At 50.2% G+C, this 20443-nt stretch overlaps 1 protein-coding gene across 4 annotated transcripts in view; it reads right to left on the bottom strand.

Moving 5' to 3' along the window:
- Positions 1–20443, bottom strand: part of SNX14 (sorting nexin 14) — a 42535-nt gene that overhangs the window by 6358 nt on the left and 15734 nt on the right. For 2 of the 4 annotated variants that reach the window (XM_064169365.1, XM_064169366.1), the window contains exons 10-23: positions 20182–20226; positions 20015–20095; positions 19733–19847; positions 17505–17660; positions 15782–15906; positions 15265–15323; positions 12608–12634; positions 10879–11011; positions 9756–9957; positions 9193–9276; positions 8321–8421; positions 7961–8072; positions 5475–5515; positions 5170–5289 (exon numbers count right to left, since the gene is read on the bottom strand). In XM_064169365.1, the coding sequence (XP_064025435.1) occupies positions 5170–5289; positions 5475–5515; positions 7961–8072; positions 8321–8421; positions 9193–9276; positions 9756–9957; positions 10879–11011; positions 12608–12634; positions 15265–15323; positions 15782–15906; positions 17505–17660; positions 19733–19847; positions 20015–20095; positions 20182–20226 (1401 nt within the window). The remainder of the gene's footprint in view (positions 1–5169; positions 5290–5474; positions 5516–7960; positions 8073–8320; positions 8422–9192; positions 9277–9755; positions 9958–10878; positions 11012–12607; positions 12635–15264; positions 15324–15781; positions 15907–17504; positions 17661–19732; positions 19848–20014; positions 20096–20181; positions 20227–20443) is intronic. The other 2 variants (XM_064169369.1, XM_064169367.1) reach the window with 1 other exon arrangement.

Here is a 20443-nt window from a genome sequence, read left to right as displayed (position 1 = left end):
ACTGACCTGCTGGAGAGCAGTGAAAGGGAAAAGGCCCTGGGGATGCTGGTGGATGGGAAGTTGAGCATGAGCCAGAAATGTGCTCTGCTGGGCAAGAAGGCCAATGGCATCCTGGGGTGGGTCAGAAGGGATGTGGGTAGTAGGTCCAGAGAGGTTCTGCCATCCCTCTGCTCTGCCCTGCTGAGGCTGCATCTGCAATACTGTGTCCAGTTCTGGGACTCCTGGTTCAAGAAGGAGCTCAGGGACCTGCTTGAAAGAGCCCAGCACAGAGCCACAAAGATGCTGAAGGCAGTGGAAGATCTTCCTTAGGAGGAGAGCCTGAGGGAGCTGGGGCTGTGCTGCTGGCAGAGGAGGAGCCTGAGAGGGGACCTCATGGATGCTTATAAGGATATGCAGGTGAGTGGCAGGAGGCTGGAGCCAGGCTCTGCTGGGTGATGTCAGTGCCAGCACAAGGGGCACTGGGTGGGGGCTGAGGCAGAGGAAGTTCCATGGAAACAGGAGGGAAATGTTTTCCCTGTGAGGGTGACAGAAGCCTGGAAGAGGCTGCCCAGGGGGGCTGTGGAGTCTCCCTCTCTGGAGATACTCAAGAGCTGCCTGGATGTGTTCTGTGTGATCTGCTGTGAGTGCTGCTGCTGTGGCAGGGGGGTTGGACAGGACTAATCACTTGCCCATCCTGTTAAATCTATTAAATAAGAAAATCAACCAACAATCTTCTCCTTGCAGCAAAAAGCCTCTGTGCTCTGTGTTAGATAGGATTGTCCTGCTCTGGCAGGGGGGTTGGACTGGATGATCTCCTTGGGTCCCTTCCAACCCCTGACATCCTGGGAGCCTGTGAAATCCTCAAATGGTCTCCCCCTACACCACCTAAGCACACATCCTTCACCTCTCCCTGAGCCCCCCAAGTCTGTGGGCTCCAGCAGCTGGAAAGGAGGAGCTGTCAGAGTCTTAAGGCCTTCCACATTTGACCTTCTGTAGCAAGCACCAGAAACAGTTTATTTTAAACTGTCTCATCCCCCAAATGGTTGATCTAAAGATTAGGATGAATTTATACAAAGTCCTGCTGTGCTAGGAAAGGAGAGTTCAAAAGTTTATCCCAAGTGGCTAGAAAAGAGAAAATCATCTCAGCACCAGAAGCAAAGGCAACCTAAGTGTAGTGCTGCCTAGCTTGAGGTGATTGCCACCAACACAGAATCACAGAACCCCAGAGGCTGGAAGGGACCTCCAGAGATCATCCACTGCAACCTAAAAGCCAGTAACAGAAGAAGGGGACACAGTCTCAAGTTGTGCCAGGGCAGGTCTAGGCTGGATGTTAGGAGGAAGTTGTTGGCAGAGAGAGTGATTGGCATTGGAATGGGCTGCCCAGGGAGGTGGTGGAGTTGCCATCTCTGGAGGTGTTGAAGCAGAGCCTGGCTGGGGCACTTAGTGCCATGGTCTGGTTGGTTGGCCAGGGCTGGGTGCTAGGTTGGGCTGGCTGAGCTTGGAGCTCTCTTTCAACCTGCTTGATTCTGTGATGCTAATATGGGGTAAATGCAGTGCAGCTAAGCCTGCTGGAGCCAGGCTGCTCCCTGTGGCTGGCTAGGACCATGAGGGTGACAGAAGCCTGGAAGAGGCTGCCCAGGGGGGCTGTGGAGTCTCCCTCTCTGGAGATCTTCAAGAGCTGCCTGGATGTGTTGCTGTGTGATCTGTTCTCTGTGGAGCTGCTTTCCAGCAGGACAGCCCTTAACCTGTAGTGGTGCCTACAGCTTCTTCTGTACCACTCCCAAATTAAAGTAGTTCCAAGGAGCAGGATAGGATTTTCTTTCTCCAGAGCAACTCCCCCTAGAATAATTAGAGCCAGAAAAGGAATTCCAGATCCCAGCAAGCTGTGAATCATGCAAGGCTCTAAGCAGAGAACGTTGCACTCTTAGGAAGAATGACATTAGGAAGTTTGGCAAGAGTCAGGTTTGGACTTGTGCTTAGCCTCCCTCTTTTGTTCAGTGCCAGCACCCTGGGCTTATCTTCAGAGTTCACTCCAATTAAACAACACTAACTCATTACACAAGTGACATGAAAGAGCAAATATGGTTAAGGCATGGGTGGGTGCCTGGCATGCAGGAAGGGAACACATTATTATTCACACCTACTGTATCAAGTGATGTTGTTTAAAGAGCCTTGTACAAACTGAAGCCTGTAACCTCTTCAGTGCTGGAATCAGGACACTGGGAAAACCTTAACTCTGTTACTGTTAACTTAAGACTCTGACAGAGCTGATGCTCACTGAGCCTGCTCCAAGCAGTGCAGTGCAGTGCAGATAAAGCTCTACAGGAGTGTAGCACAGGCCGAGATAAATAATCATAGAATCAGGCAGGCTGGAAGAGAGCTCCAAGCTCAGCCAGCCCAACCTAGCACCCAGCCCTGCCCAAGCAATGAGACCGAAGGTGCACAACGTGTTCCTAACATCCACTCTCAATCTGCTCTGCTCGAGTTTGCAGCCATTGCCCTCGTCCTGTTCCTGCAGCCCTTTGCAAAGTCTCTCTGCAGCCTTCCTGCAGCCCCTTCAGGCACTGGCAGGCTGCTGTTAGCTCTGCCCAGAGCCTCCTCTTCTGCAGGCTGCACACCCCCAGCTCCCTCAGCCTGTCTCTGTAGCAGAGCTGCTCCAATGCCCTGAGCATTTTCCTGGCCCTCCTCTGGCTCTGCTCCATCAGCTCCAGGTCCTTCCTGTGCTGAGGGCTCCAGAGCTGGATGCAGCACTGCAGGTGAGGTCTGAGCAGAGCAGAGGACAGTGGCACAATCCCCTCTCTGGCTCTGCTGGCAGAGCTGCTTTGGCTGCAGCCCAGGCTGGGATTTGCCTTCTGTGCTGCAAGCTCATACTGCCTGCTCATGCCCAGCTTCTAGTCCATCAGCACCTTCCTGAAACACTTTCTGCTTTCTATAATTAATATGACTAAAACAAACCTGTCCAGCCTCACCTTGAACACCTCCAGAGATGGGCCCCCAACCACCTCCCCACACAACCTATGATATCATAGAATGGAAGGGACCTCAAAGCTCATTTGGTTCCAAGCCCCTAGCATAGGCAGGGACACCTCCCAGTAGAACAGGACACTCAAAGCCTCATCCAGCCTGGCCTTGAACACCTCCAGGGACACAATGCTGACTGTTGTCATTAGACTGAAAGAAAAAGGCAAGCAAGAGAAATTCTAATGAGCAAATTCCTATCTTTAGGCTTAAACAGTGACTGTAATTATAAAGATGAAATATCCTTAATAAGCTTTCATGGAGGAAATTCCATGGATTGGGACTGGTTAAGTGCCAGGACTTGGCTGCTTAAGCCAAGCTCTTGAAGCAAATTAAAGATGAAAGGACTGCACTAAGAAAAAGACCAAAGTAAGGCCCTGCTGTAATTGGCTGTCTGTACCCTGAAGGGAGAAGCTGCCAAAGGAAGCATGAGTGCTTACATAAAATGCCTAATGGACAGCCCAGAGTTACTCAATCCTCAGTGAGTGCCCAGGCAAGTATGTGCCCACACATTCCAGCACAGCTAGGAGGTTTGTGCCAGTCATGCCATGGTTATGAACAGCAGCCTCTGCCAGAGGCAGCAGCCTTCCCTCTACCTCCTATCAGGAGAGACTGAGGGAGTTGGGGCTGGTCAGGCTGGAGGTTCCCAGGTGACCTTCTTGTGGCCTTGCAGTATTGTAAATGTGGCTACAAGAAAGCTGGGGAGGGACTTTTTAGGCTGTCAGGTAGGGATAGCACTGGGGGGAATGGAACCAAGCTGGAAATGAAGAGATTCAGACTGGATGTTAGGGAGTTGTTTTTCAGCATGAGGATGGTGAGAGCCTGGCACAGGTTGCCCAGGGAGGTGGTGGAAGCCTCATCCCTGGAGGTGTTTAAGGGCAGGCTGGATGAGGCTGTGGACAGCCTAACCTAGTGTGAGGTGCTCCTGGGCATGGCAAGGGGGTTGGACACAAGTCCTGTGAGGAGAGGCTGAGGGAGCTGGGGGTGTGCAGTCTGCAGAAGAGGAGGCTCAGAGGAGTGGGTTGGAACTAGATGATATTTAAGGTCCCTTCCAAGCCAAATTGTTCTGTGTCACAGTGGTGATGAATCCTGCAAGTACATATCAGGAGAGGCTGAGGGAGCTGGACCTTGGCTGGCCAGGGCTGGGTGCTAGGTTGGACTGGATGAGCTAGGAGGTCTCTTCCAACCTGCTTGACTCTATGATTCTATAATCAGAGGGAGCTCTGAGGGAGCTGGGGGGGTGCAGCCTGCAGCAGAGGAGGCTCAGGGCAGAGCTCATCGCTGTCTGCAGCTGCCTGCAGGGAGGCTGTAGCCAGGTGGGGTTGGGCTCTTCTGTGTTGGTCTCAACACAGAATCACAGGACCCCAGAGGTTGGAAGGGACCTCCAGAGATCATCCACTGCAACCTAAAAGCCAGCAACAGAACAAGGGGGCACAGCCTCAAGCTGTGCCAGGGGAGGTTCAGGCTGGCTGTTAGGAGGAAATTGTTGGCAGAGAGAGTGATTGGCATGGGAATGGGCTGCCCAGGGAGGTGGTGGAGTTGCAGTGCCTGGAGGTGTTGAAGCCAAGCCTGGCTGGGGCACTTAGTGCCATGGTCTGGTTGGTTGGGCAGGGCTGGGTGCTAGGTTGGACTGGCTGAGCTTGAAGCTATCTTCCAACCTGCTTGATCCTATGATTCCTTGTGGTTCCTACCAACCCTGACTGATTCTGTGACTATTCCTGCTCATTTCCAAAGGCCAAAGAGGCAGAAAGAATACATGGAGGGCTGTGCAGCACAGCAGCTGCCAGGTGAAGAGCAGCCCTGTCTGCCTCCCGGGGAGCTGTGCACAAGCAGGCCCTGCACTCTTGGTCTTTCAGAAGCAGTCCAACCTCCCTGCCAGTGCAGCACCACACAGTCTAGATAACAGCTAAGGTCCTAAATCCACAGAATAGTTTGGGTTGGAAAAGACCTTAAAGGTCATTCATAGTTGCAGACCTCCTGCCATGGGCAGGGACACCTTTTCCATTAGCCCAGGTGGCTCAAGGTCTCATCCAGCCTGGCCTTGAAGATCTCCAGGGAAGGAGCATCCACTGAAGGCTTTTTTTTCCCCTCCCTCTGTTTGTTCTTTGCATTTTCAGAACATGATCAATGTTCCTCACTGCTGCAAAGTGGAGAATCAAAAAGCTCCTTTACCTTTTTGTTGTTTTCAGAAGTGGGGCTCAGAATGGTGAGTTCAGGCCTGCTTGGTTTAGGCTTGGGAGATTCACAGGAGTTGATAAAATTCATGATGAATGGCTCCAAATGCTGCCCTTTCTGAAGCAAGACATAAGTGTGACAGGATATAAGGGTGAGTGCATCACTACAGGGAAACAAAACCCAACCAAGCACAAAAACCACCCCCAAAACCCACCAAGCTGAGGTCACAAACCAACTCTGGAGCAGCCTATGACTTAGTTAACTGCAATTCAAGTGATGGCAACTTAGAAGCCTTCACTCACCTCTTTCATCAGCTTCCCTGGGACAGACTTTATAATTTTACCTGGAATTAGAAACAAACAATCAAACAAATCCTCTCTGTTGTCCCTTTCTGTTACCTTAAAGGGCTTTTTGCTCTTCTACATTTCCTCTACTCATTGTCTAGTACTGGACTGAAAACTACAACAGGTTTTAAAACCTGCTTTGGTTTCTTTTTCTCTTTTCCATTTGGCACAAAAAAGCTTTGAAAAGAAGAAGTTTTGCACATTTCCACCTTAGTGCTTAGCACTCACCAGGGAAAGATCCTTAAAACATGACAACTGTAAAGATTATGATCTGAACACTTACAAAAGGCAAAATAACATCACAGGATAATCACCCTGACTGATTCTGGTTCTGTAATTAGAATCGTAGACTCAAGCAGGGTTGGAAGGGACCACAAGGAGCAGCCAGTGCCAACCCCACTGCCATGCCCAGGGACACCCTACCCTAGAGCAGGCTGCACACAGCCTCAGCCAGCCTGGCCTCAAACACCTCCAGCCATGGGGCCTCAACCACCTCCCTGGGCAACCCATTCCAGCCTCTCACCACTCTCCTGCTCAACAACTTCCTCCTCACCTCCAGCCTCACTCTCCCCACCTCCAGCTTTGCTCCATTCCCCCCAGTCTTGGCACTCCCTGACAGCCTAAAAAGTCCCTCCCCAGCTTTCTTGTAGCCCACTTCAGGTCCTGGAAGGCCACAAGAAGGTCTCCTGGCAGCCTCCTCTTCTCCAGACTGAACAGCCCCAACTCCCTCAGTCTCTCCTCATAGCAGAGTAGCACCTCCCTGACAGCCTAAAAAGTCCCTGCCCAGCTTTTTTGTAGCCCCCTTCACAGATGCTGGAAGGCCTCAAGAAGGTCTCCTGGCAGCCCCTTCTTCTCCAGACTGCACAGCCCCAACTCCCTCAATCTCCTCATAGCAGAGCAGCTCCAGCCCTCTGGACACTCTCCTGGCCCTTCTCTGGACACCTTCCAGCACCTCCAGATCTTTCCTGTCCCAGGGGCTCCAGAACTGGACTCAGTACTCCAGGCAGGGTCTCACCAAAGAGGGAGAATCACCTCTCTCATCCTGCTCAAACTTCAGCACTGCATTCATTATTTGGTCTGGAAAACAGCTCTGTCTGCATTTAGGTTACAGATTGAGTTTTGCTCCATCCAAATCACAAAACCTGAGTTGGTGAGACACTGGCACAGGTTGCCCAGGGAAGTTGTGGAGCACAGAAGCACAGAATATGATCAAAGATCCCACTCTGTGCTTCTGTGCTCCACAACCTCCCTGAAGGTGTTCAGAGCCAGGTTGGATGAGTCCTTGAGGGACCTGTTCAAGTGGGAGGTGTCCCTGTCTGTGGCAGAGAGTTGGAACTGGATGATCCTTGAGGTCCCTTCCAACCTAAACCATTCTATGATTGCCTTCCTCACCCTGAACACATCAGCTCAGACCTGGAGGGAGCCTGGAAGGATCCAGTCTTGACATGACTGGGAAGTAAAGTTTTACAGACAGGCTACAGCTGTGCTCTTAAAAACTGAGCTCTTCTCTCCTCTTAAGGCTACCAGGAGGCAGCACAGCACCTCTGACTGCTGGAAAATGAAAGTGCCCAGGGTTAGTTCTATTTTAAGCACTACATCTACAGTAATATTTTGCTTAACTCCATGTCATCACTTGGAACTTCCACTGGAAACTATGTTCAATGATCAGATGATAATCACAAAGCCACTCAGCCTCACAACAAAAAGCCCTGCTGGAATGCCATTAAAATGATTTTTATGGAAGAGAAGCACAGCCTCAGACCTGAGATGGTTCTTTTAACAACCTACAGCTGGATGGAGAGGGCAGCTCTGATCCAGTCCAACCTCCTGCCACAGCAGCAGCACCCAGAGCAGATCACACAGGAACACATCCAGGCAGCTCTGGAATATCTCCAGAGAGGGAGACTCCATAGCCCCCCCCGGGCAGCCTCTGCCAGGCTTCTGTCACCCTCATAGAGAAAAAATTCCTCCTCCTGTTTCCATGGAACTTCCTCTGCCTCAACTCCCACCCCTGCCCTTGTCCTGGTACTGGGCACCACCCAGCAGAGCCTGGCTCCAGACTCCTGGCATTCACCCTGCACATCTCAATAACCATCCATGAGGTCCCCCCTCAGGCTCCTCCTCTGCCAGCAGCACAGCCCCAGCTCCCTCAGGCTCTCCTCCTAAGGAAGAGATTCCACTGCCTTCAGCATCTTTGTGGCTGGACCCCTTCAAGCAGTTCCCTGTGTTCCTTCTTGAAGTGAGGGGCCCAGAACTGGACACAGATGCAGCCTCAGCAGGGCAGAGCAGAAGGGCAGGAGAACCTCTCTCGACCCACAGCCCTCCTAACCCACCCCATTGGCCTTCTTGGCCACAGTCATTGCCTTACACAAGTTACCTACTCACTACTGCCCCTCAGGCACAGTATCTACTCTGTCAGCACTCACAAGCAGCACATTACCTACCTAGATTCACATCAGGCAACATTTTGTCCAGAAACTGAGTCTCTCCTCCATTGGGGGACAGGAAGTCAGCTAAAAGCTGGCTGTTACTTAGTTCTGGATGTTGCAGGAGTTTCTTTTGAGACAGAAGGAAAAGAAAGATGTTAAAAGTTCTGTCCATCCAGAACAGAAATGCTACATTACCACACAAACTGACTTCTCTTTCCAGTCACATGAAACTTTCTGTTTGCCCACTTGAACCTTTTCTATAACTTGAGTTACATGGGGAGGAAAAAAGCAGTGAAAGCAGCAGGCAGGTATCTTTTTATCAGCTCTGCAGTAGTAGGTATAGAAGATTCTTTGCTCCTGCAATGTGCTTCATACCTGTAGGTATTCCTGGAACTCTTCTCTCTTGGATTTTAAGAACTCATAGTTCTTGGGGCCAATGATTCTCTTGGAGGGAAGTTGAGCATCAGGAAATGTACCTGGCAAAGGTAACAGGGAGATTAAATCAGTGCTGTAGTGCAGTAAACAAAGATCTCAGCACAGAATCACACAGCTGAAGAGCCTGGAAGGGACTTCCAGAGACATCCACTGTAACCCCACTGCCAAGGTAGCACCACCTGGGGTAGTTCACACAGGAATGCAGCCAGGAGGGGTTGGAAAGTCTGCAGAGAAGGAGACTCCACAACCTCTCTGGGCAGCCTGCTCCAGGCCTCTGCCACCCTCACTCCAAACAAGTTTCTCCTCCTGTTGAGCTGAAACCTTCTCTGCTCCACTTTGCATCCATTGCTCCTTGGCTTCTTGCTGTGCAGCACCCAACAGAGCTTGGCCCCCTCCCCTTGACCCCCACCCCTCAGCTGTTTGCACACATTGCTCAGATCCCCTCTCAGCCTTCTCTGCTCCAGACTCAACAGCCCCAGGGCTCTCAGGCTCTCTTTGCAGGGGAGATGCTCAAGTGCCCCACTCATCCTCCTGGCTCCCTGCTGGACTCTCTCCAGCAGGTCCCTGTCTCTCCTGAACTGGGGAGCCCAAAACTGGACACAGCATTACAGGTGTGGTGTCAGCAGGGCAGAGCAGAGGTGGAGCAGAACCTCCCTAGCCCTGCTGGCCACACTTTTCCTGATGCAGCCCAGGATGCCATTGGCTCTCTTGGCCACAGTGGCACATCTGTGGCCCAATTACTGTGATTTTCAGCTCAGTACTGAATGATAAGCAGAGCAGTGAGGAAGGTTTCCAGACAAGGAAGGACATACCATGGAACTCTGTTAGCTTAGACTCCAGCACGTAGAATTCAAGATACCTCCTGTAGACAGACCAGTGCTCAGGTTCATGCCCAACTGAGGGGAAAACAAACAACAAGCAAACAAAAGGTTAACCATAAATCAAGGCTTCATGGCACTCAAGTGACAGCAGGAGTATTCTGGATTGGTACAGGAAGAAGCTCAGTGGCATTGGGCCCCTAAATTGCAGTAACATTAAATAACTCCCAGGCAAGCAATGGAAGTGTGACATTAAAGTGCATCTCTGGCAAGCAGGTACAGTACTGGCAGGGAAATCATCATCTCCTTCAGGGGATCCCTAAAGACTGAACAAATGGAGCACTGCACAGCTTCAGCAGTGCTGTTAGAGCATAGAATGCCCTGGTAGGAAGGGACCACCAAAGCTCATCCAGTTCAACCCTGCTGCACTCAGCAGGTTGCACACAGCCCTCTCCAGCCTCACCTTCAGTATCTCCAGGCATGAGGACACAGCCACCTCCCACCGGGTGTGGAGGTACACTCCAGAAGCCCTTTTCTGTGCCTCCCACAAGCCATACCTGCTCTCCTGTCGTTCCTCTCCACATCAATACAGAAGACAGGGATCCTTTCCTTCCTATCTTTTCTTTCCAGGGAAGGGTCATCCAAAAAATCCACGTATGGGATGGTGATTTTCCAGGCGGCGAGGTTGCGGGGGGTGTTGGGGGTGCTGACAGCCTCCTCAGGAGAGTCATCTTCCATCACCATGACTCCCTCCTCGATCTGCAACAAGTCAAGCAGCAAGAGCTGCACTTCTCTTTCAGTTCTTACTTACTGTGGGAGAGAAGGAGGCCACCAAGATGCTCAGAGGGCTGCAACAGCTCTGTTATGAGGACAGGCTGAGAGAGTTGGGGCTCTGCAGCCTGGAGAGGAGAAGGCTTCCAGGAGAGCTTGGAGTGGCCTTGCAGGATCTGAAAGGAGCCTACAGGAGGGCTGGGGAGGGACTACTGACAAGGTCTTGGCATGACAGGATGAGGAGGAATGGGTATAAAGCGGCAGAGGGGAGATTGGAAGTGGCTGTTAGGAAGAAGTTGTTTGCAGTGAGGGTGGTGAGACACTGGCACAGGTTGCCCAGGGAGGTTGTGGAGCACAGAAGCACCCAATGTGATCATTGATCACATTGGGTGCTTCTGTGCTCCACAACCTCCCTGGAGGTGTTCAGAACCAAGTTGAATGAGGCCTTGAGTGACTTGTTCTAGTGGAAGAAACCCCACAGAATCCCCTCCCTCACCCTCCTGCCCACACTGCTCCTGCTGCAGCCCAGGCTCTGGTTGCTCTCTGGGCTGCAAGTGCACACTGCTGGCTCCTGTTGAGCTTCTCCTCCACCAGCACCCTCAAGTCCCTCTCCCCAGGGCTGCTCTGAAGCCAATCCCTGCCCAGCCTACATCAGTGCTTGAGATTGCCCCCACCTAGGTGCAGGACCTAGTTTTCCTCAAGCAATAAGCTCAGAGTCACATCAGCTGGGGGATGTGACCTTAGCTTGGGAATGAAGACAGAGAAAACAAAGCAACTATATCAGAACATGGAAACTCTGCAGTGAAATCAGACAGCAGAGAAGTCAGAGAAGGAATATTCACACCTGAGGGCAGAGAAAAGAAACACCAACAACAAAGACTTGGAGGCAAAAGTAAAGCTTTTACTCACAAAATCATCTTCTCCTTCATTTAAGTTGTAGTTGGGCAGCATAGCTCCTTCCATGGCAGAACTTTTGAACACACCTTTTATTTTGTTGCCTATTTTACTGATCCCAAAGGATTCTCCTCTCTTCTGGGTGGTCCTAGGATGAGAGAAGGCAGAATTCACACTGTTAAGGCACACTGGCAACACAGCAGCAGGCTGCTGCACACCACTTGCAGGTCAGAGACACAACCTCACAAACAAGCAGCCCACAGGTCAAGAGTTCCAGTTCACTGGGAATTCATCTCTGGCAAAGCTGTTCTCTCTGACTGAGCAGTAAAATGCCTTGGATTCACTTTCAAGAGACAAGGGATACCTACCTTTAGCTTGACCACCAGCAAATGTTAACACTCTCATAGCAACAACCCAATAGTTCAGAGCACAGAATAAGCCATCAGCTGTGCAAGATGTTTTGTTGTGACAGCAGAAATTGTTGTGTGGCTACAAGCCAAGTACAGGGTCCTGCAGCTGTGTCGAGGCAATCCCAAGTACTGATATAGGCTGGGCAGGGACTGGCCTCAGAGCAGCCCTGAGGAGAGAGACATGGGGTGCTGCAGGACCAGACGCTGAACAGGAGCCAGCAGTGTGCATGGGCAGCCCAGAGAGCAACCAGAGCCTGGGCTGCAGCAAGAGAGGGTGGGCAGCAGGGCAAGGGAAGTGATCCTGTCCCTCTACTCCACTCTAGTGAGATCCCACCTGGAGTACTGCATCCAGTTCTGGAGCCCCTGGGACAAGAAGAAAGATCTGGATGTGCTGGAAGGTGCCCAGAGAAGGGCCACGAGGATGAGCAGAGGGCTGGAGCTGCTCTGCTATGAGGAGAGACTGAAGGAGTTGGGGCTGTTGAGTCTGGAGAGGAGAAGGCTGCCAGGAGACCTTCTTGTGGCCTTTCAGTATGTAAAGGGGGCTACAAGAAATCTGGGGAGGCACTTTTTAGGCTATCAGGGAGTGACAGGACTGGGGGGAATGGAACAAAGCTGGAAATGAGTAGACTCAGACTGGGTGTGAGGAAGAAGTTCTTCAGCATGTGGGTGGTGAGAGCCTGGCAGGGGTTGCCCAGGGAAGTGGTGGAAGCCTCATCCCTGAAGGTGTTTCAGGCCAGGCTGGCTGAGGCTGTGGGCAGCCTGCTCTGGTGTGAGGTGTCCCTGGGCATGGCAGGGGGTTGGAACTGGCTGATCTTTGAGGTCTCTTCCAACCTAAACCATTCCATGACCCTACACCAGCAGTACCAACAGCAGGCAGAGCATCTTCACCAGCCACAAAAGCCATCAGCTGCTGACTCAAAGCAGGGCTAGAATCACAGAACTATGGAATGGTTTAGGTTGGGGGGGGCAGAGAGAGGGGGGCAGAGAGAGGGACAGAAGAGTTTTTTTGAGCAGCCAGCAGCTAACAGGCAAAAAAACCTCACCTAAAAACCCAACCCAAAACCCAACAAGTTCAAGTTTGCAAAGACATCCCCGAACTTACACCAACAGACAAGAGCAGACAACATCAACGCACTGCACACTCGTGAAATTAGTAACAAAGCCATCTCTAAATGCCTGTGAAGAGGAGGTGGGGAAGTAAAAGCTGAGGCAGGGTAGCCCAGGGAAGCCACCCACACGTTGCCAAATGCAATGGAGACTTGGGTGCTGTGTGATGCAGTCAGGGACGGAGGCAGCGCAGCTAACACACACCATGGACTGAGTGTTAGACTTACCGAAAGTCATCCAAACTCAGGCTACTTCTGCAACAACAGGCACACAAATCACCTCAGAGCCCAGCAGAGAGCAGGCTTGGAATAAAAATCAAACCCAAAACAAACCCTCCCCCACCAAAAAAAAAAAAAGAAGGCTAATTGGACCTACCCTTAAAGCTAATTGGATCTACCCTTAAGGCTAATTGGACCTACCCATCCCAACAGAACTTGAGTGGGTTTGTTGATTGGCATTGCAGATTCATGGTTAAAAAATGTGGTGAAGAGAGGAGGTCATGACCTATAAAGGCTAAGGAGGTGAAATGAGCTTTTCCTCCCCATTGCCTTGGCCTTTGTGTTGCGAACTCATTGAATGGTTTAGGTTGGAAGGGAGCTCAAAGCTCAGCCAGTTCCAACCCCCTGCCATAGGCAGGGACATCTCCAGCTAGAACAGGTCAGTCAAGGGCTCGTCCAACCTGGCCTTGGACACCTCCAGGGAGGTTGTGAAGCACAGAAAGGGATCTTTGATCACATTCTGTGCTTCTGTGCTCCACAACCTCCCTGGGCAACCTGTCCCAGTGTCTCACCATCCTCAACCTGTGCTCCTGTGCTCCATAACCTCCCCAGGCAACCTGTGCCCATTCAATTGCTGAAGCTTTCAGGTCTTCGCTGCCATTCAGCACAAGCAGCTGCTCATGAGCAGAGAATGACATTATTTGTTAGTTACACCTCCAGTGCCAAAGAGGCAGCTTGTGCTGTAACCTGTGTTCAGAAACCATGCAGGAATCCAGAGAACCACAGAATTACTGAGGCTGGAATAGAGCTCTGAGATCATCCAGGTCGGGCTATGACCTAACACAACAACAGTCACCATAGAATCACAGAATTAACCAGGCTGGAAATGACCTCTGAGATTATCCAGTCCAACCTAGCACCTAACACTTTCTAATTAACTAGCCCATGGCACTAAGTGCCTCATCCAGCCTCCTCTTCAACACCTCCAGGGATGGAGACTCCACCACCTCCTTGGGCAGCCCATTCCAATGCCAATCACTCTTGTCCCTTCAGCATCCTTGTAGCCCTCTGTTGGAGTCTCTCCAGTAGATCCCTGTTCCTCCTGAACAGGGGATCCCAGAACTGGATGTGGGGCCTCACTTAGGACTTCTCATCTACTACCTTGTCAGTTTCAATAGAACATTATTTGCCCCAGCTGTACACAAAGAAAAGCTAGGATATGATTCTGCACATCTCAAAGGAGTGATTCAAAGCAGGAGTTACACATTGACAGTCACTTCTCCCCCACTTGCATCTTCTAGAGTGCCCTTTGATTTTCTTGTCTTCCAGTAAGTGAAACCATTCACCACATTCCCCACATGTGTTTTCCACTGATACCTACAGCTTGATCTGACTTTTTAAGCAGCAGTGTCTATGCAGCACACACACAAAGCATCAAAGATATGGAAAACAAAACTCATTTCTTCACTTCTAATCTCTCTCAACTGGAACTAAAGCTAGAACAGAAAGAGGAGGCAAGAGAAGGCAACTGCACATGGATGACATCTGGGATGATTGTGAAAGTCAATCTTTTTGTCATTCTTTTTCCCCCTTTCTTGGCAGTAACTGCCTGTACCAGATCCAAAGCAAGGGGCAAACTGCTTGCAGACAGGACCTCAGCAAGGATCCCTGCTTCATGGAAACAATCACTGCAGCATCGCTTGAGCATCTCCTGTCAGAAAGCAGCAGATCTACTCAAGGCACTCAGACTGCTCTGAAATGTAAACCAGACACGTTTCCAGAGATGCTGTGGATGTTGTTTGCCCTCCAGGAGAACCCTGCTGAAACAGCTGCCAAAGAAAATGTGCTTCTCTTGCAGCCAGAGATGTGTTTCCAAAACTCCAAGTAGGGACTGTCTGCAATTTCACCCTTTGTGTTTTATAAAGCAAAGCACTGAGAAGGGGACCTGAAGTTTTGTGTGCTTTAGCTACATTTAACAAGTATATGCAGGTAAGGGACTGGAGCACTGCCTGAGGAGGAGAGGCTGAGAGCCCTGGGGCTGCTTAGGCTGCAGAGGAGAAGGCTGAGAGGGGATCTGAGCAATGTCTATCAAGAGCTGGGGGCTGGGGGGCAGGAAGGGAGGGACAGAGACAGCCTCTGCTCACTTGTGCCCTGCCATAGGACAAGGGGCAAGGGATGGAAACTGCAGCACAGGAAGTTCCAGCTCAACATGAGCAAGAACTTCTTGAGTGTAAGGGTCCCAGAGCCCTGGCACAGGCTGCCCAGAGAGGCTGTGGAGTCTCCTTCTGTGGAGCCTTTCCAGCCCTGTCTGGATGTGTTCCTGTGCTGGATTCTCTGCTCCTGCTCTTACAGGAGGGTTGGACTGGAAGCTCTCTGGAGGTCCCTTCCAAGCCCTAACAATCTGTGATCCTGTCAGCTGCTGGCATGGATAATTTTGGGCAAGATATCAAGAAATAGATATGAAGGTCTGGGTGAAACCCTGCAGCCACCTTTGACAGAAGTGTGTTTTAAAGTCACCACTTCTAATGGAGGAGAAGGGGAGAGAGAGACAGAGAAGGGCAGAGAGAGAGAGACTAAAAACTTAGTCAAGATTTTACCAGGTATAATATTTTGATGCTTCAAATTAAAAGAGAAAGAAAAATGCTCCCAAGTTCTACCTGACCTACCTGTTCAGCTTTGAGTTGCGTGTTGGTGACTCTGCTCCTCTCAGAAGGTGTCTGAAGTACTACAAGAGATTAAAAAAGTGAAAATCAAGAAAAAAAAGGAAATAAAAGGAAAAATAAGGAAAAAAACACCAAACAAACAAAAAAAACCTCAACCAACTGAAAACAAAGAAAAACCCAAACCAAACCCCAAGTTAACACAAACCCCACCAAAACAAACTCAAAAGGTGGGAGGTTTTAGTTCTCTTTGGGGCTTTGGAGCTCTGTTTTGAGTTCTATTTGGGGCCTGAGGTTTTGGTTTTTGATTGTTTATTTGTTTGGTTGTTTGAATTCTGTTGAAGTTGTATTGAATTTTCTCCCTGAGCTTGGTACCAGCTCTGGCAGGCTAACTACACTGAGGACAAAAGAGCTGCTTTCTCAGCTCCATCTGCAGATGACTGCTGCAAATAGAGCATCCTTAAAGAAAAGAACATATATATAAGCTGGTTTTAAGAGCATTCTTCCAAGCTTTCACACTTACCTCATCACTGTGATAGAACATGGGAGTGAAAACGTTCTCCAGCAGAGACAGCACATGCTCATAAGCTTCAAACAGGCACCTCATGGTCTGAAGCTTCACAACTTCCAAGTAGGGACCTTCAGCAACTAGAAAACAAGTGATAGAGATAGATCTCAGAATCACAGCAACAAGCAGGCTGGCGAAGCTCTTCAGCATCACCCAGTCCAACCTAGAACCCTACTCTACAAGATTAACCTTAAAGCAGCCCAAGCATCACATCCAGACCACCCTGAAACACAGCCAGGCTGGGTGACTCCACCACCTCCCTGGGCAGCTCATTCCAGGCCCTGACCACTCTCTCCAGGAAAAGCTTTTTCCTAATGTCCACTCTAAACCTTCCCAGGCTCAGCTTGAGGCCATTCCCCCTTGTTCTGTCTCCACTTCCCTGTGAGCAGAGCCCAGCAGCAGCCTCTGCACAATGTCCCTTCAGGTAGCTGTAGACAACAATGAAGTCTGCCCTCAGCCTCCTCTTCCTCAAACTACAGACTGGCATAGAAAGTTTGGGCTTTTTCTGACCTACCTGCACAGGAAACAAGCACTTCTCAAAGATATTTCTACTGAAAATTGTCTGCTTTGCAGAAGCTACCTGCACAGGTTCTATCTCTTGATATCTTGCCCAAAATGATCCATGCCAGCAGCTGACAGGATCACAGATCACAGATTGTTAGGGCTTGGAAGGACCTCTGCAGATCTTCCAGTCCAACCCCTCTGCCAGAGCAGGAGCAGAGAATGCAGCTCAGGTTGCACAGGAACACATCCAGACAGGGCTGGAAAGGCTCCACAGAAGGAGACTCCACAGCCTCTCTGGGCAGCCTGTGCCAGGGCTCTGGGACCCTTACACTCAAGAAGTTCTTGCTCATGTTGAGCTGGAGCTTCCTGTGCTGCAGTTTCCATCCCTTGCCCTTGTCCTGTATCAGGGCACAAGTGAGCAGAGGCTGTCCCTGTCCCTCCCTTCCTGCCCCCCAGCCCTCAGCTCTTGACAGACATTGCTCAGATCCCCTCTCAGCCTTCTCCTCTGCAGCCTAAGCAGCCCCAGGGCTCTCAGCCTCTCCTCCTCAGGCACTGCTCCAGTCCCTGCAGCATCCTTGTAGCCCTGCACTGGACCCTATCCAGCAGATCCCTGTCCCTCCTGAACTGGGAAGCCCAGAACTAGATGCAACAGGTGGGGCCTCACTTGGGCAGGGTAGAGGGGAGAAGAACCTCCCTGGATCTGCTGGACACACTCAGGACCCCCCCACTGGCCTTCTCGGCCACCAGAGCACATTGCTGTCCCATACAGAACTTGCTGTCCACCAGCAAGTCCTTCTCCACAGAGCTGTTCTCCAGCAGACCACATCCTAACCTGTTCTGGTGCAGTTTCTTGTCCCTCCCCAGGTGCAGGACTCTGCACTTACCTTGCTGAACCTCTTTAGGTTTCTCTTGGTTTGTCAGTTACTGTAAGTTTGGCAAATAGAAATAAACTGACAAAACAAGGCTTAAACAGAGTAACAAGGGCAGAGCCAACTTTTACAGCTGAGAGAAAAGCAAACCCTGACTTTAGATGCAAAACCAAAAGCAAATCAAAAGACTTTAGAGGAGTTCACATTTAGGTGAATTCATCTAAACATGAAGCCATCTGAAGTCTTGATTGCAGAATGTCATCTAAATTCCAAGCCAAAATTATTCCTCTCCAAGCAAAACTTACTTCTTTGAATCTCTTCCACAATGAAAGGCTCAAATCTGATTTTGTCAATGCTTTCATCCAAACAGTAAGTTTTGTATATTTTCTGCACTTCCTCATGAAGAGACATCTTCTCAGTATCTGACAGCTCTGGTTGCAGGATTCTGTCGTTGAATTCCTCTGAGAAGCAAAAGAAAATGCAGTTGGTGGCTCAGCTTGGCAGGCAGCATCTTGAAGTAACCTCTGACATCAACTCCTTCTCCAGCAAATACTCATTTATAACAGAATCACAGAAACATCCAGGATGGCAAAGCCCTTCAGGACCACCAAGTCTAACTTAGAACCCTACTCTACAAGGTGCACCTTAAATCATCTCCCTCAGCATCACATCTAAACACACAGAACCAACCAGGATGGCAAAGCCCTTCAGGACCACCAAGTCTAACTTAGAACCCTACTCTACAAGGTGCACCTTAAATCATCTCCCTAAGCATCACATCTAAACACACAGAGCCATCCAGGTTGGCAAAGCTCCTCAGGATCACTAAATCCAACCTAGAACCCTACTCTACAAGGTTCAGCTTAATCCATATCCCTAAGCACCACATCCAAATGACCTTTAAACACATCCAAGGTTGGTGACTCCACCACCTCCCTGGGCAGCTCATTTCAGTACCTGAACATTCCTATTAGAGAACCATGGAATGGTTTGGGTTGGGAGGGGCTTCCAAAGGTCATCTAGTCCAAGCACCCTGCAGTAAGCAGGCACATCTTCCATCACATCAGGTTGCCCAGAGCTTTGTCAAGCCTGACTTGAATATCCCCAAGGAAGCAGCCTCAACTACCTCCCTGGGCAATCTGCTCCAGTGTTCCACATTTGTGTTCTCTACAGGAAGCAGTGGTTTAGAGCTAAAAGCAGGTGAGAAGTTCCACCAGATGAAGAGCTCATCTCAGAAACACTCAGTAAGCACATGCTCAATAAAAGCAACTGCACCTTGTTGCAGTGGGCACAACTTTTTCCTTACAGGAATAGTCTATTTTGAACTGTACAACTTCTACCAATAAACAGAGTTGTGGGCAATGGGATGGAGGCCACTTGGAGGTCTGTGACTAGTGAGGTCCCACAGGGGTCAGAAGTGGGACCAGCAGTATTCAATATATTCATCACTGACCTGGCTGATGGCACAGAGGACACTGTCAGCAAGTTTGCTGGTGACATCAAACTGGGTGGAGTGGCTGCCACACCAGGAGGCTGTGCTGCCATTCAGAGAGGCTTGGACAGGTTGGAGGGGTGGGCAGGGAGAAATGGAATGAAGTTCAAAGGGGGCAAGTGTAGTTGTGCACCTGGGAAAGAACAACCCCAGGGATCAGGATAGGATGGGGACTGAGCTGCTGGAGAGCAGTGAAGAGGAAAAGGACCTGGGGGTCCTGGTGGGTGGGAGGGTGAGCATGAGCCAGCAATGTGCTCTGGTGGCCAGGAGGGGCAATGCCCATCTGAGGTGTATTAGAAGGGCTGTGGGTAGTAGGACTGCCCCTCTACTCTGCCCTGGTGAGGCCACATCAGGAGTGCTGTGTCCAGGTCTGGGCCCCCCAGCTCAAGGAGGACAGGGAGCTGCTTGAGAGAGTCCAGCACAGAGCCACAAAAAGGTGAACATCTTCCTTATGAGGAGAGCCTGGGGGAGCTGGGGCTGTGCTGCTGGCAGAGGAGGACCTCATCAATGTTTATAAATATGTGCAGGTGAGTGGCAGGAGGCTGGAGCCAGGCTCTGCTGGGTGATGTCCAGTGCCAGCACAAGGGGCACTGGGTGGGAGTTGAGGCAGAGGAGGTTCCATGTGAACCTGAGGAAGAACTTTTACCCTGTGAGGTTGATAGAGCACTGGAAGAGGCTGCTCAGAGGGGTTGAAGTCTCCCTCTCTGGAGATATTCCAGAGCTGCCTGGATGTGTTCCTGTGTGATCTGCTCTAGGTGATGCTGCTGTGGTAGGGAGGTTGGACTGGATGAGCTTTCCAGGTCCCTTCCAGCCCCTAACATTCTGTGATTCTATGAAAGAGAAGTAATATTTAAGCCCTACAGCCCACACCAACATTAGTGCTGCACTCCAAAGTGAGGAGGACATACTGAAGTGAACACAAATCCTGAAAGGTAATTTCTTGCCTAACAAATACTGCCTAGTGCTGAGCCTGACCATTCACTTCAACATGCACACAGTTCAAGGTCTGGAAGATCATTAAACACAGCTCAGCAATCTTACCTACAGTCAGGCAGAACTGCAGCACATGGACTGCCCCTTCCTGCTTCAAGAAGTTCATGAATCGAAACAAAAGGTCTTGCTGATCTCTGATCTCTTTTAGCTCCAGTTTCAGCACCTGAGCAGGCAAAAAAGCAAGTCAGCCAAGCTTCAAACTTTGATTCAGCATGCACATAATGCAAAGAGTTGCACAAAACAAAACCCTCAAAAACCAAACAAGAAGCAGCAGGTGAGGTGAAAAACTAAGTCAAACCAGGGAAAGAAATAAATGTTGCCTTTGCTTACAGATGGTTTCTTATTCCTTGGCTCTGCAAACTTCTGAAGGAATGGAACCAGTGAAGAAGTAGGTTCAGTTGCTTTCTCAGGCTGCACAAGAAATGATGAGAGAGGAGTAGGTAAGAAAGCTTCTGTGGTGGGTGAACAAACTGTGGTTTAACTTTGCCAGTACTCACAGGACTATCATCAATGAAGATCAGCAGCAAATGGTTGACTGTGTCCTGAAGGAAAACAGGGCACAAAATTAATCCTAAAGGAGCTCAACAAATCAGATGGAAATGATTGCAGAGCTATGATTTAAACCTGTGAGGACATTAACACTTATGAAAACCAAAGCCTGGCAACACACCTTTGAGAACTGACCTTCAACTAGTCAGAGAACCACAGCACCATGCAGGTTGGCAAAGCCCCTCAGCATCACCAAGCTCTCTGGAGGTC

Source organism: Pogoniulus pusillus, chromosome 31, assembly GCF_015220805.1.
Source record: "Pogoniulus pusillus isolate bPogPus1 chromosome 31, bPogPus1.pri, whole genome shotgun sequence".
Taxonomy (NCBI): domain Eukaryota; kingdom Metazoa; phylum Chordata; class Aves; order Piciformes; family Lybiidae; genus Pogoniulus; species Pogoniulus pusillus.
Note: the sequence above shows the minus strand (reverse complement) of the source record. Positions and strands in the feature narration are given on the sequence as shown.